General features: G+C 42.3%; 1 protein-coding gene across 2 annotated transcripts; it reads left to right on the top strand.

Annotated features, from left to right (window-relative positions):
• The first annotated feature begins 2,004 nt into the window (after positions 1-2,004).
• On the top strand, positions 2,005-10,540 carry arf2b (ARF GTPase 2b). 2 transcript variants are annotated; one of them, XM_071462189.1, is made up of 6 exons: positions 2,015-2,165; positions 2,774-2,875; positions 4,371-4,528; positions 5,413-5,523; positions 7,757-7,881; positions 8,655-10,540. In XM_071462189.1, the coding sequence occupies exons 3-6, from the start codon at positions 4,381-4,383 to the stop codon at positions 8,814-8,816; spliced, it is 546 nt and encodes a 181-aa protein (XP_071318290.1). In that variant the 5' UTR covers positions 2,015-2,165; positions 2,774-2,875; positions 4,371-4,380; the 3' UTR covers positions 8,817-10,540. The 2 variants fall into 2 exon arrangements, with proteins under 2 accessions (XP_071318289.1, XP_071318290.1); XM_071462188.1 differs by lacking the exon at positions 2,774-2,875 and having other exon boundaries at positions 2,005-2,165.
• Positions 10,541-13,671: the final 3,131 nt, after the last annotated feature.

Genomic DNA, 13,671 nt, shown 5'->3' with positions numbered 1-13,671 from the left:
GCTTTCATACGCAGATGACCCCAGTGGCTTGAAACCAAGTCGAGAGTAGCCACAGTGGCCCTTGTTGACTCCCTGCAGGTGCCCGGGGCTCCAGCTGTCAACACAGTAGGACCCAAGGTTCTGGCTGATATCCTGAAACAACCCAGTGAAAACCAATCAATGTGTGTTTTCCCTCAGCCTGTCTCTAACCACGACCAGTTACCTCTGCTATGCCCAACCATAAACTCACCTGAGCCCGAACCCCGGCCACAGAGATGGCAGTACAGTAAACCTCATTTTGAAAAGGGGGAAGTTCTTTTACATCAAACTGGGGAAACTAAAGTGGGACAGCGGAAAGTTTCTTTGTGGAGTTGGGTTTGTGTGCAGAGGCATTATCACACTGACACGGGAACAGGACAAACACAAACTGCTGATACACATTCGGAAGCATATTATTGTCAACGCTCCCCTCATCCATTCATGAAGTCTTTATAACAGACACAGCGAATGAGGAGTATCATCATTTTGACTCTCATTTTGTGTCTTTTTATCGTCATTTTGTGTCTTTTTATCGTCATTTTGTGTCTTTTTTTCTTTGTGGTCGTATTACGTCTCTTTGTGGTTGTTTTGTGTCTCTCTGCAGTCATTGTGTGTCTCTGTGGTCGTATTGTGTGTCTCTGTGGTCGTATTGTGTATCTTTGTGGTCGTATTGTGTGTCTCTGTGGTCGTATTGTGTGTCTCTGTGGTCTTATTGTGTCTCTTTGTGGTCGTATTGTGTGTCTCTGTGGTCGTATTGTGTATCTTTGTGGTTGTTTTGTGTCTCTCTGCAGTCATTTTGTGTCTCTGTGAACTTGCTGTGTGTCTCTGTGGTCGTATTGTGTGTCTCTGTGGTCGTATTGTGTGTCTCTGTGGTCGTATTGTGTGTCTCTGTGGTCTTATTGTGTGTCTCTGTGGTCGTATTGTGTGTCTCTGTGGTCGTATTGTGTGTCTCTGTGGTCTTATTGTGTCTCTTTGTGGTCGTATTGTGTGTCTCTGTGGTCTTATTGTGTATCTTTGTGGTCGTATTGTGTGTCTCTGTGGTCGTATTGTGTATCTTTGTGGTTGTTTTGTGTCTCTCTGCAGTCATTTTGTGTGTCTGTGAACTTGCTGTGTGTCTCTGTGGTCGTATTGTGTGTCTCTGTGGTCGTATTGTGTGTCTCTGTGGTCGTATTGTGTGTCTCTGTGGTCTTATTGTGTGTCTCTGTGGTCTTATTGTGTGTCTCTGTGGTCGTATTGTGTGTCTCTGTGGTCGTATTGTGTGTCTCTGTGGTCGTATTGTGTGTCTCTGTGGTCGTATTGTGTGTCTCTGTGGTCTTATTGTGTCTCTTTGTGGTCGTATTGTGTGTCTCTGTGGTCGTATTGTGTATCTTTGTGGTTGTTTTGTGTCTCTCTGCAGTCATTTTGTGTGTCTGTGAACTTGCTGTGTGTCTCTGTGGTCGTATTGTGTGTCTCTGTGGTCGTATTGTGTGTCTTTGTGGTCGTATTGTGTATCTTTGTGGTCATTTTGTGTCTCTGTGAACTTGCTGTTTGTCTCTGTGATCATATTGTGTCTTTGTGATCATATTGTGTCTCTGTGGTCGTATTGTGTCTCTTTGTGGTCATGTTATATGTCTTTCTGGTATATTGCGCGTCCCATTTTGTTTCTCTGCGGTTGTTTTGTGTCTCTTTAAGGGAGTTGTGTGTCTCTTTATAATCATTTTGTATCTGATTGTGGTCACTGTGCCTCTACCAAAGAAAAAATGTGCAGGGTCACTTGAATACTGAGGGTAATAGACCATTAATAGATCTATTAGCGTCAGAAAAAGACTTCAAGTGTCAGCTGCAGCCATTTAGTCTCTAACACAACAAGAGGACCAGTCGGCCTGTCAGTGCTGCTCACCTCCCAGAGTGGCTGTGTCTGAAACTTGAATAAACTTGTGCGCGGTTCACTTCCTCGACATCTTGCGCACTGTGCGCACACACCCGGACCCTGTGATAGGCCAGCGGGGCAGCCGGGGCGGGTTGTGGGTTACACCATTTCCTCGGCGATTGGAGCCGGGCTGATAGTGGGAAGTGCCCGTACGCCGGTGTCTCCCTGGTTGCGCAAGACGCCATTTTGGAGTGACAGTGAAAGATAACGGAAAGATCGAGAAGCTGTCGTTTTAAAGGTGAGTATCCGCTCAAACGCGCCGTTTCGGGTCCTAAAGTGTGAGTTAGCACGAGCCGGCGGCTGTTCCGTGCGAACGGCCCGTTTTATGAAGCGTTTGACATGACGTCACGGTGCACTCTCTTAACTGTGACGCGGCAGTTAGCTAGCGGCAGCTCGATTAGCCTGCTTGCTAACGTAGTTCCTGCCAGACCGAAAAGCTACCGAGAGAACACCGAGTTTAAGTCCGACCGACGCTTTTCGTAACATGTCAGCGTCGGATGGGTTGATAATGTGTCGCCGTGAGCCGGAAACGGCGGAGTTCTACAAACCGTTCGTGACTAGTATCGCCCGTTGGTTAGCACCAAGCTAACGTAAGGTAGCAAGCTAACTAGCCAAAGCATCCGCCCTAAATGAAGCCAGCGGTAATCTGCTTCGAGCTGTAGTAACCGGCTAAAAGTACCCAACTCCGATTGTCCACACATCTAAAATATTTAATTGAATGTAGACCGCTTTTATTTAATATGTAAACGTTAACTTAAACTGTAGCTGGATTGTCGGCCTTTTGCTAAGGTCGGGGTGTTGTTAGCATGCTAGCTCACACCTACAGTAACACTATCTGTGTTGCAGGAGCCGACAGTTCACCAGCTCTACCAGGCCTCTCTTATCTGGTGATCGGTTTTCTGTTCGGTCTATCCAAGTTAACAGCGTCTCTAGGGTTGCAACTCAAAGGTATTTTCATCATCAGTTAATTTTCACCATTAATCAATTAATCAGTAGTGTATAAAAAAAACCCAAAACCCAAGTGGACGTCTTCAGATGTTCTGTTTTGTTTGACCAACAGTCCAAAACATATTCAGTTTACTGTCATGTACAACTAAGAAAAGCCTGCAGTTCTCACACTTGAGAAGTTGGAACCATCAAATGTGTCAGATTTTTGCATAGTAAAATTAATAATTAGTTATTAAAGTAGTTTATCAATTTTTATGGCAATCGATTAACCTCAGGTTGCAACTAAGGATTAAACACATTTAAGAAGTTTGAACCAATAAATGTTTGCATTTTTGCTGAAAAATTACTTAAGTGATGAATTTCCTATCAATAGTTAACCTCAATCAAATTTCTACCCATCAGTTAATTAATTGTTGCAGCTTTAAATGTAACTGTAGTATTTTTAGCAGTATATAGTAGTAAGATTTTAGTATATATTTGGTGACATTAACATCCAGAGCTGCAAACAGTGAATTTTTCTATGATCAGTTAATTTTCCAATTATTATTTTCAAATAGTGGATTCATCATTTTCTGTCCATGCTCGTTCCAGTTCCCCTCAGTGCAAAGTGATGTCTTCAAATACCTTGTTTTATATGACCAACGGTTGAAAAACCCAAATAAAATTTGTTTACATTGATGTAAAACAGAGAAAAGCTGAAGATTCTGACATTGGAGAATCTGGAACCAGTAAATATTTGGTATTGTTGCTTAACAAAATCAATAATATAATCTCTTAATTATCAATTTACTTGGCAATGAATTTTCTGTTGTTTGATTAAACAACTAATCATTGCAGTTTCAATTCATTTTACATTCACATATGACAAGCATCAATTCATCAAGTTTGAGAGGCTTGAACCACCAAATGTTTGGAATTTTTATTTAAAAATAACTTAAAATGGTTAATTGGTGATCAAAATAGTTGTTGAGTAATGTTTTGTTGATCCACCAGTCATTTCAGTATTAATTTATATATCATTTTTAGCAACATTGTAGTGAGATTTCAGTATAAACTGTGCAACATTAACAGGTATGTTGTCTATTTGAAGCAGGGAAATGTGAGATAATGGTTGATGTTGACGGTATGGGCTGGCTGGTAATGTATAGCCACCAACCCTAACCTTAATGTTTAACCATTAGCTTCAGTAAACATCTCAACTGTCCGTCTGCCATGTTGCTTTCATTGTGCTGCTTTTAGTGCAGTGAAAATCTGCCTTTTATTCAACCAGGTATTATACTGCTATCACCATCCATTTTAGTTCATTTATTTGTGCCTTTATGACCTGTACAACAATAATGAAATATTATACTTACTGCCAGCACACAAGCCTAACTGACAGGTGGCACTGTTATTGTGATCATTCACTCTTTGTGTGTCTTGTGTTTACCACGCTGAAACTGAAAATCTGCAGACGTTAATACTCCTAACTATGTTTCCTTCTCCTCTTTGACAGCTTCGTCACCATGGGGAATGTATTTGCAAGCTTATTCAAAGGCCTGTTTGGCAAAAAAGAGATGAGGATTCTCATGGTCGGGCTCGATGCTGCTGGAAAAACAACCATCCTATATAAACTGAAGCTTGGCGAGATAGTCACCACCATTCCCACCATTGGTATGAATATCCATATAGTAATCAATTGCAGTGACTTAACAGTGGCATTTTCTGTGTATTTTTAACATATTTACCACCTGTTGTGTGTAGGGCTGGGTACCTTCTGAATTTTTTATGCTAGTACAGATAATTATTGGTACAATAACCAAAAAGTTTTCTTTAGGTATTACAAAAAGTAGCCTGAAATCAACAGCCTTTTCTTTGAAGACCTGCTGTAAGGGGCAATGTACAGTATTAAATATAAATGTTACCATTTGCTGTATTGTGCCAGAGTTACATGGAAGCTAATTGAAGTCCTTTAACAATTACAAACCATGCAAAGTGACAGAATAAAACTAACACAACACAAGCAAAACAAGACATGTGATACCAAGCTGCACATAGTAGTACACACACACATACACACACACCACGCCAGCACCAGGTGTATGTCAGAGAAATTAAAAGAATATTTGCATATAAAGTAAGGAGTTGAGTAGCTTTCGATTTGCTTTTGCAGCAAATCCTCATATTGAAAAGCTTAAACTAGGAAATGTTTGGCATTTTTGATTAGAAAATACTTAAATGATTCTTAAATTGTCCAAATAGTTGGTGATTAATTTCCTGGTGATAAACTAATGGATTAACTGAGTGTTTCAGATCTGCATGTTTTTCATTAAAAAGCATTGAGGTTTTATACCCAACCCTGCTGTAATGGTAATCTTAAACACTCACGCTGAACTGGAACTTTAACTTGATTTCCATTTAATTTGAATTCATATAGATGTTGAACTGCACAGAGTGTTTGATATTGAGCTTTTTATGTCTGGCAGGTTCAAAACGTGAATTGTTTCAGTTTTGTCTTTAAGTTAGTGACTCATCTGTGTTTCTCCTCCTCTGTCCAGGTTTTAATGTTGAAACTGTAGAATACAAGAACATCAGCTTCACAGTGTGGGATGTGGGCGGTCAGGACAAAATCAGGCCGCTGTGGCGCCACTACTTTCAGAACACTCAAGGTGAGTGGGACTTTATCTCAGCTGGCAGTGGTGTCAGTGAACATTACTGCCTATAGGTGGCCTCGCTGGTGCATAAAAGATGATGTTAAAGTTAGTGAGCCAATGACTCATACACCATTGTTCAGTTCTCAAAGGGCGTATTGTGTGATTCCCCCTGCTATTTCCTGAAATTTAATTCATCAGAATATGTGACGGCACTACAGGCTAAACTCTACCTAGTATTTACCACTAATGATACAAGCTGCAGGTGAATTCTCAGTTGATCTGTTTTTTTGATTTTAGTTTTACAGAGAGTTGTTGCCTACAGAAATCCATTGAAATTTGAGCTTCACAGACACCTGCTGCAGCTTCTCACTGTTTTCATTGCCTGCACTGGAAAAACATACAGCAGCAGCAGCAGCAAACATCACCATCCACATACTGAGCATCCAAGTGTGAAATTGAATCCTATTTGGTAATGACAGTTAGATACGGCATCGTTTATCAAAAAGATCCACTAGTATTCCAGAAACGGTATGGTTTACTTATATTATTTAGAATATATTCTTGTCATTCCCCCAGCATGTAAAGACGCAGCCTGTGGTTTCTGCACCAGCATTTATAAGTATTGACTTACCATCTAGAAGATTTCACAACCTCTACTACAGTGTTTCCCAACTTGTGGAGTTGGCACTATTAACCAGTCCCACAATAGTTAAGAACAAATTGGAATATAAAGCATTTTACTTTTCTTAAATTTCTTGTGTGAAATACTGGACACTTTTTTCATTTCAGGCCTCTTAAAGTCCTTCAAATGAAATAATAATAAGAAGGGAAAAAAATCACTTTCTGGTTGAACTGTTAATTTGTTTCCATATGAGGTTGTGATGGGGGTTCACATGTAGCTACAGCTACAAGGGGTCACAGGGCAAAAAAAACAACATTAGGGCTGCTGCTCTACTGTGAAAAACTGCAGACACTCCTCCATCAAAAAAATCCTGGAAAGCATGTGAAATTGCCAGTGTGCACCCGCATAGTTATTCTCTCTTTCTCTGAAATGTTTGATTCAGTATTTGACTCTTATTTAAGGGTTGACCTTTCCAAACTGCACAATCCCATGTCACAATGTCACATGCTTCCATGTTCTCTGTCAGTGGTGCACAGTTTAAAGGGTTAAAACTTTAAAAATCGTAGCATCACACTGTGTGGTTACCACATGAACAAAGGAGAAAACCCACTGTGGTATTAGTCGTCCTGCTTTCAGCAAGTATTGATGCCTTTGTTTTGTGCTATTGCGCTCACAGCAGAGAGCCTGTCTAATTCTGCAGACAGCAAGAGTCTGGGGCTGCGTACAGATGCTGGTGCAGCAACACAAGCAAGTGCCAACTCCTTTTCAGGCTGGAGATGTCCATGTGACCACAGCGTCAGCTCTTACGATGATACAAAAATAACTGCTCTGTACATTTAGTGAGCTGCATTGATGTTGAGACATTTGCCAAATGTAGACTAAAAAACACTGAATCGACACAGAGCCAGAAGATATCCTCATGGCTCATTTGTCTTTGTGATTTCAGATGTGATCTCTCTTCGGTTTTTCAGATATCAACACAGGATGACACAAGATACTAAACTGTAGAGTCTCTATATCCCAGTCACTTGTGTCTGCTTTTCATAGGACATAGACTTGGCAGCACTAAGTAGTTATTTCAACTGCATTTAAACTTATCAGATACCATGAGTCAAGTGTCTGTCTTCTTCTGGTTTGATGAGGTTTTCACACTGACCACTTGCGGTTAACAAGTGACACATTCAGAGTGTGTTTGAATTAGCTTCTGCACTTGACTGCAGTGTAGGCAGCCTGACAGCTGAGAGGTGTACCTGACTTTCTCTAGCTCACCCTGAAATATCCAGGTCATAAGTATAATCCTCAACTGTTTTGAGGTTACTGGTTGAGATAACAGCCATGTTAGAACCGCAGAGTTTGGGGCTGCACTCACATAGCGTTGTATGAGGTTTTGACTCTGGTCAAAGAGACTTATTAAGCAGTGGCAACAATTTGCACATAATTCATTATTAATGGAACAAAGTCACAGCTTCTGATCTGGAAGAGAGGAAAATGCTTTGAAACCCGAAGATGAACGATTACAAAGCTACATTTCTATGTTGGAATTAATAACACAGATATATGTAACAAACTCACGAAAGAGCACAGTCTTTTACTGGTCATAACCCAGTCCTGTATTTTTGTATGCAGGGCTTATCTTTGTGGTGGACAGCAACGACAGGGAGAGAGTGAACGAGGCGAGGGAGGAGTTGTCCAGAATGCTCGCTGAGGACGAACTCAGAGACGCTGTGCTGCTCGTTTTTGCAAATAAACAGGTGAGGTCACGTTTCTGTTTCTTTGAGCATCTTCAAATGTTTGTTTGAACATGAGACTGAGATTGAGAAGCTGTTTTGTTTTAAAGAGCCACAGATAGTGCTCCTTGGCTTTTGATCATAAATAGATGGGGTGGTATCTGCATTAGGGCTGAATTAGGGCTGTTTGTGCTGACAACACATCAGCCTGATATCTGCAGACAGCCGTTAGCTAGTGTTAGCTCCCCAGCAGGTACAGACTGAACAAAGTAGAATCCACACACTGTTCACTTAACTTCCACAGTGTCACATCTCACAGCCAGAGAAAATATCTCTTCAGCAAACACAAACGGAGCTCAGATCAGTGTACAGTCTCGTATTTAGTCTGTCCCTCTCGTAAATTCGATCTTTAGGTTTGCTACAAGATAGAGTCAGCTGACCATCCAGAGTCAGGACTGTTCTGTAAACTGCAGTAGGTCCACATAGACTGTAAAAATTCACCTAACAGTTTGAGACTGTCGAGACTGAAGGCGGCTCATATAGCAGCTATTATCTATGTTTCTTTTTAATTTCACCTATTAATGCATGTTGTAAAAAATTTATTTTCACAAATAAGACATTTCACAGCCTAAACTGAACAACTTGCGTCAAATAACTACTTAGAAAACACACACATACACAGGTATATTTTTTTTGTTTTTCTTTTTTTTTTGTTTTTTGTAAATCCATCCCTAATCTACATTTGTAACTTGTCAAATATCAAACATGCATCATGACACTGTTCCTTCTCCCCCCAGGATCTCCCCAATGCTATGAATGCTGCAGAGATCACAGACAAGTTGGGTTTGCACGCCCTCCGCCAGCGCAGCTGGTACATCCAGGCCACCTGCGCCACCAGTGGGGATGGCTTGTATGAGGGCCTGGACTGGCTCTCCAACCAGCTGAAGAACCAGAAATGATCCATTCCACCAATTTTGATTTTTGTTTGTTGTTTATTTTTTCTGTTTCAACACAGTGGCAGCACCGGATCCAGGCCCCTTCACTCCCATCTAACCCAACTTTCAACCCCAGCTCTTTCTTTCAAGAACTTCCTTCATTCCCTCCCTCCTGCTTTCTCCCCTCGTCAGTGGGGCTCTAGCCTGTGCTGCTTGTGTGTGCGTGTGGGCGTGCGTGCGTGTGTGTGTGTACCTTGTGTGTTCAGCGAGTGTGTGTGGGTGTGAAGGCGTCTCTGTGTATGTTGGCTGGGATTGGGAGTAACCCTGGCGTGCCTTTTACACACCTCCTGTGGAATCAGCAGTCTGGTTTTCAAGCCCCTTTCTCCATCCACCAAACTCAGCCTCTGCCCCACTCAGCCTACCCCCACTCTCAGTCTTGCACGGCCCCCTTCTCCCCACCCTTACTCTCCAGAGGAAGCATGGTTTTCATACGGCAAAGAAAGAGCAAGGGTGCAAGCCCCCCCCTTCCCCCCTGTAGTATATATCTATGTTAACTAGAAATGTTCACCCAAGGTAGACTGAATGCTAAATGTTCATTTTAACCTCTTTTGATTTTGAAACCTCAACCCACCAGTAAGAGATTCAGTAAATTGCATCTTAACCTGTATCAGGTCGAAGCAAATCAAAAAACAGAAAAAGTAAAAAAAAAAAAAAACAAAAAAAAAAACGCCCATCCTCGATCATTCTGGTGTCATTTGAAAATCATGCTGTTTGTTTTATTATTATTATATTGGAATATAACAGATTATTCTTAACAATGGTTCTCCAATGAACACTACCTTCCCCCACCCCCCACTAAGCGAGACCGTGAAGCACAAGGCAAGCCAACAATCTTAAAAATTAAATCTACTTTGAAATTAGAATCTGTGAGTATATGCAACTCTTGTCTTCAAATATTTTTGGTAGCTGGCATTGAATTCCTCAGATTGAATTGAGATGACCTTGAGTGTAATGAATCATTCTGACAGTGTTCCTACTTAATGTAGGTCAAATACAAGGTGTTGGGCATTTCACAAACTTCAGCCGGTTAACTGAGACAGGTGTCCTGATACATTCACAAGCTTCACATGTTATTCCTTTAAGAGATGTTACATGTGTTTTTTCTGTAACTAGTTTTAGCATTTCTATTTGTACTATGACTGCTGAACCAAATGCATTTGAGCAGTATGACAAATCCTGTATATGATAGTGTATCCTCGAGGGCCTAAACTGCGTACGAGTTTGACTGACGAGGTTTTTCTCACCAACGGTTGGCAGTTTTATTTTGAAACCTGAAAGCATCCAGCTGTGTAATGTTCCTGGTTGGGATGAAGGATTGGCACCAAATATGAAGGCTCTTTAACTGTGAACGGTCCAGACGTGAAGAGAGGAAACCTAGTTCGAGTGTCTGGGTGTTTACAGGCTACTACTTCTTATTATAGCGCTGCATACTTCATGACTAAAAGACCAACACAACAACTACTCTGTCAGTAGCTCGTCAGTGGGCTGGAAGGACTTGGTGGTAGACCTGTTAAGGGGAATGGGTGTGCAGTTAGCTGGTCGTGAGATTCAGCAGGTGTCCTCAGTGTTGAACCATGGGGGTTAAGCTGGCACTTCTGTCAAGAATGATTGTAAATCTGTAAGTTCCCCTGTAAACTGTTTCTGTGGGGATTTCCTGAACACATTAATAAACATGATTTGATCCAACAGTTGGTGGAGAAAGAGACTTTTCTTTAACTTTCAGATTGAAGGAGAGTTAAATTTTAAATGATACTCGCATCAGCCTCAGCTGATGCACCTAATGGTTATTTCTGAATCTTTTGGTCCAAGTGTCTGAAAGTAGCACAAATTGGCTGTCACTTCCTAAAGTTCAAGATAAGGTTCTAAAATAACTGGTAAAATAATTAACTTGCCTACAGTCTTATTAGTCTTAAATTCAATAAAAATGTCTGAGTTTCTCTGTTGATTTTGGCTTTTCATGCTACCTGAGAGTAAACAAATATTTGCTGCAAATATTCAGACTGAACCCGGGCGCTGCATGTTAGACTTCACTCAGGTCAGAGAGAGAAGTGCATGTGTTAAGTGAAGAAAAACAAGTTTCCAGGTTCTCAGATTCAAACACTAGGTGGCAACAAATAGTCATCCATGGTACGGGTTCATGTTTCATGTTTTCGATGGGTAAATGTAATGTAATGTTCCTGGTCAAAGCAAAGATAAAATTAAGACAGAAAAATTGCTGAATATCATATTTTATGTGAAAGTAGTATTTTATAATAGTAAACTAAGTCTGAAAAACTCAATTTTATTTGATTATCTGATGGGGACAGTACCCATTGCTCAACAAAGAGAAAACTAAATCAGCCAGGTTCAGCCTAAAAATTTTCATCTGTTGTCCCTCTATAAATGGACTGTATTTAAGTACAATTCTGAGGTATTTTCAAGGATTCATTAGCTGATTATTTTCATCAATTGATTGTTGGGTTTGAAAATCGCAAATTAGTAAAAGAAATAAAAGGAAAAGCAACGAATCTGAGCCTGGAACTATGAAGTATTTGGTATTTTTGCATGAAAAGTTACTTACATAATAAAGTAGTTGCTAATTAACTGTCTTTTGTCTCAGCTGCATTCATTTTCTAATTTATGAGTTTGTTAACTCTCCATATATTAATATGGAAGAATAGTGAAGTAACAAGTGACTGAAGACTATTACCCTTGGTAGTGAAGTAGAAGTAGAAAGTGGTATGAAAAGAAAATACTAAAGTAAAGTACAATTAACCTACCTCAAGGCTGTACTTGGTTATATCAGAATCAGAATCAGTTTTATTGCCAAGTATGCTTTCACATACAAGGAATTTTTTCTGGTGATTGGTGCAATTGATCAGCAACAGTGGGGCTCTCTAGCCTTGTTGATGAGGCTAATAGCAGATGGGAAGAAGCTATTTTTGTGGCGAGAGGTTTTGGTCCTGAAGGACCGCAGCCTCCTGCCAGAGGGGAGTGTCTCAAAGAGTTTGTGTCCAGGGTGGGAGGAGTCAGCTACAATCTTCCCTGCACGCCTCAGAGTCCTTGAGGCGTACAGGTCCTGGAGGGACGGAAGATTGCAGCCAATCACCTTCTCAGCAGAGTGGATGATACGCTGCAGTCTGTTATTGTCCCTCTCCGTGGCAGCAGCGTACCAGATGGTGATGGAGGAGGTGAGGATGGACTCAATGATGGAGGTGTAGAAGTTCACCATCATAGTCCTTGGCAGGTTGAACTTCTTCAACTGCCTCAGGAAATACATCCTCTGCTGAGCTTTTTTGATGAGGGAGCTGATGTTCAGCTCCCATTTGAGATCCTGTGTGATGGTGGTTCCCAAGAAGCCAAAATGCTCCACGGTAGCCACGGGGGAGTCACACAGGGAGATGGGGGTGGGTGGGGCTGGGCTCTTCCTGAAGTCCACTATCATTTCCACTGTCTTCAGAGCGTTTAGCTCTAGGTTGTTCTGCCTGCACCAGGTCACCAGACGGTCAGTCTCCCACCTGTAGGCAGACTCATCGCCATCAGAGATGAGTCCAATGAGAGTGGTGTCGTCTGCAAACTTCAGGAGCTTGACAGACTGATGGCTGGAGGTGCAGGTGTTGGTGTACAGGGAGAAGAGCAGAGGAGAAAGAACGCAGCCTTGTGGGGATCCAGTGCTGATGGTCTGGGAGTCAGACACGTGCTTTCCTAGCTTCACGTGCTGCCTCCTGTCAGACAGGAAGTCGGTGATCCACCTGCAGGTGGAGTCAGGCACACTCAGCTGGGAGAGCTTGTCCTGCAGCAGAGCCGGGATGATGGTGTTGAAGGCAGAGCTGAAGTCCACAAACAGGATCCTGGCATAGGTCCCTGAGGAGTCCAGGTGCTGGAGGATGAAGTGGAGAGCCATGTTGACAGCGTCATCTACAGACCTGTTGGCTCTGTAGGCGAACTGCAGGGGGTCCAGGAGTGGGTCAGTGATGGATTTGAGATGGGACAGGACAAGGTGCTCAAATGATTTCATGACCACAGAGGTCAGGGCAATGGGTCTATAGTCATTTAGACCTGTGGGCCTTGGTTTTTTGGGGACAGGGATGATGGTGGAGGATTTGAAGCAGGCTGGCACGTGGCAGGTCTCCAGTGAGGTGTTGAAGATGTCTGTGAACACTGGAGACAGCTGATCAGCACAGTGCTTCAGGGATGATGGAGAGACAGAGTCAGGACCGGCTGCTTTGCGGGGGTTCTGCTTCTTAAAAAGCCTGTTGACATCTCTCTCCAGGATAGAGAGAGACGTTCCTTTGGTAGGGGAGGAGGGGGGTTCTGATGTGGCTCTGATGTGGAGGTTAGTGTCAGGCTTGTCCCACTGTCTTTCAAAGCGGCAGTAGAACTCATTCAGATCGTTGGCCAGACGGAAGTCATTAATGGAGTGGGGGGGTTTAGGTTTGTAGTTAGTGATCTGTCTGAGCCCTTTCCAGACAGAAGCAGAGTCATTGGCTGAGAACTGGAGCTGAAGTTTCTCAGAGTACAGACGTTTAGCTTCTCTCACCGCCTTGCTAAACCTGTACTTGGACTCTTTAAACCTGTCCCTGTCCCCACTCCTGAAAGCTTCCTCCTTTTGCCTCCTGAGCTGACTGAGCTTAGCTGTGAACCAGGGTTTGTCATTGTTATAACTCACCCTGGTGCGTGATGGGATACAGCAGTCCTCACAGAAGCTGATGTATGACGTCACAGCCTCTGTGAACTCATCCAGACTGTTGGAAGCAGTCCTGAACACCTCCCAGTCAGTGCAGTCCAAACATGCCCGCAGATCCTCTATGGCTTCACTGCTCCACTGCTTCGATGTCTT

Source organism: Trachinotus anak, unplaced genomic scaffold (genome assembly GCF_046630095.1).
Source record: "Trachinotus anak isolate AG129_WGS33_773 ecotype Australia unplaced genomic scaffold, CSIRO_AGI_Tana_v1 ptg000025l, whole genome shotgun sequence".
Classification (NCBI taxonomy): domain Eukaryota; kingdom Metazoa; phylum Chordata; class Actinopteri; order Carangiformes; family Carangidae; genus Trachinotus; species Trachinotus anak.
The sequence above is the reverse complement of the archived record's forward strand: the minus strand, read 5'-3'. Positions and strand labels throughout refer to the sequence as shown.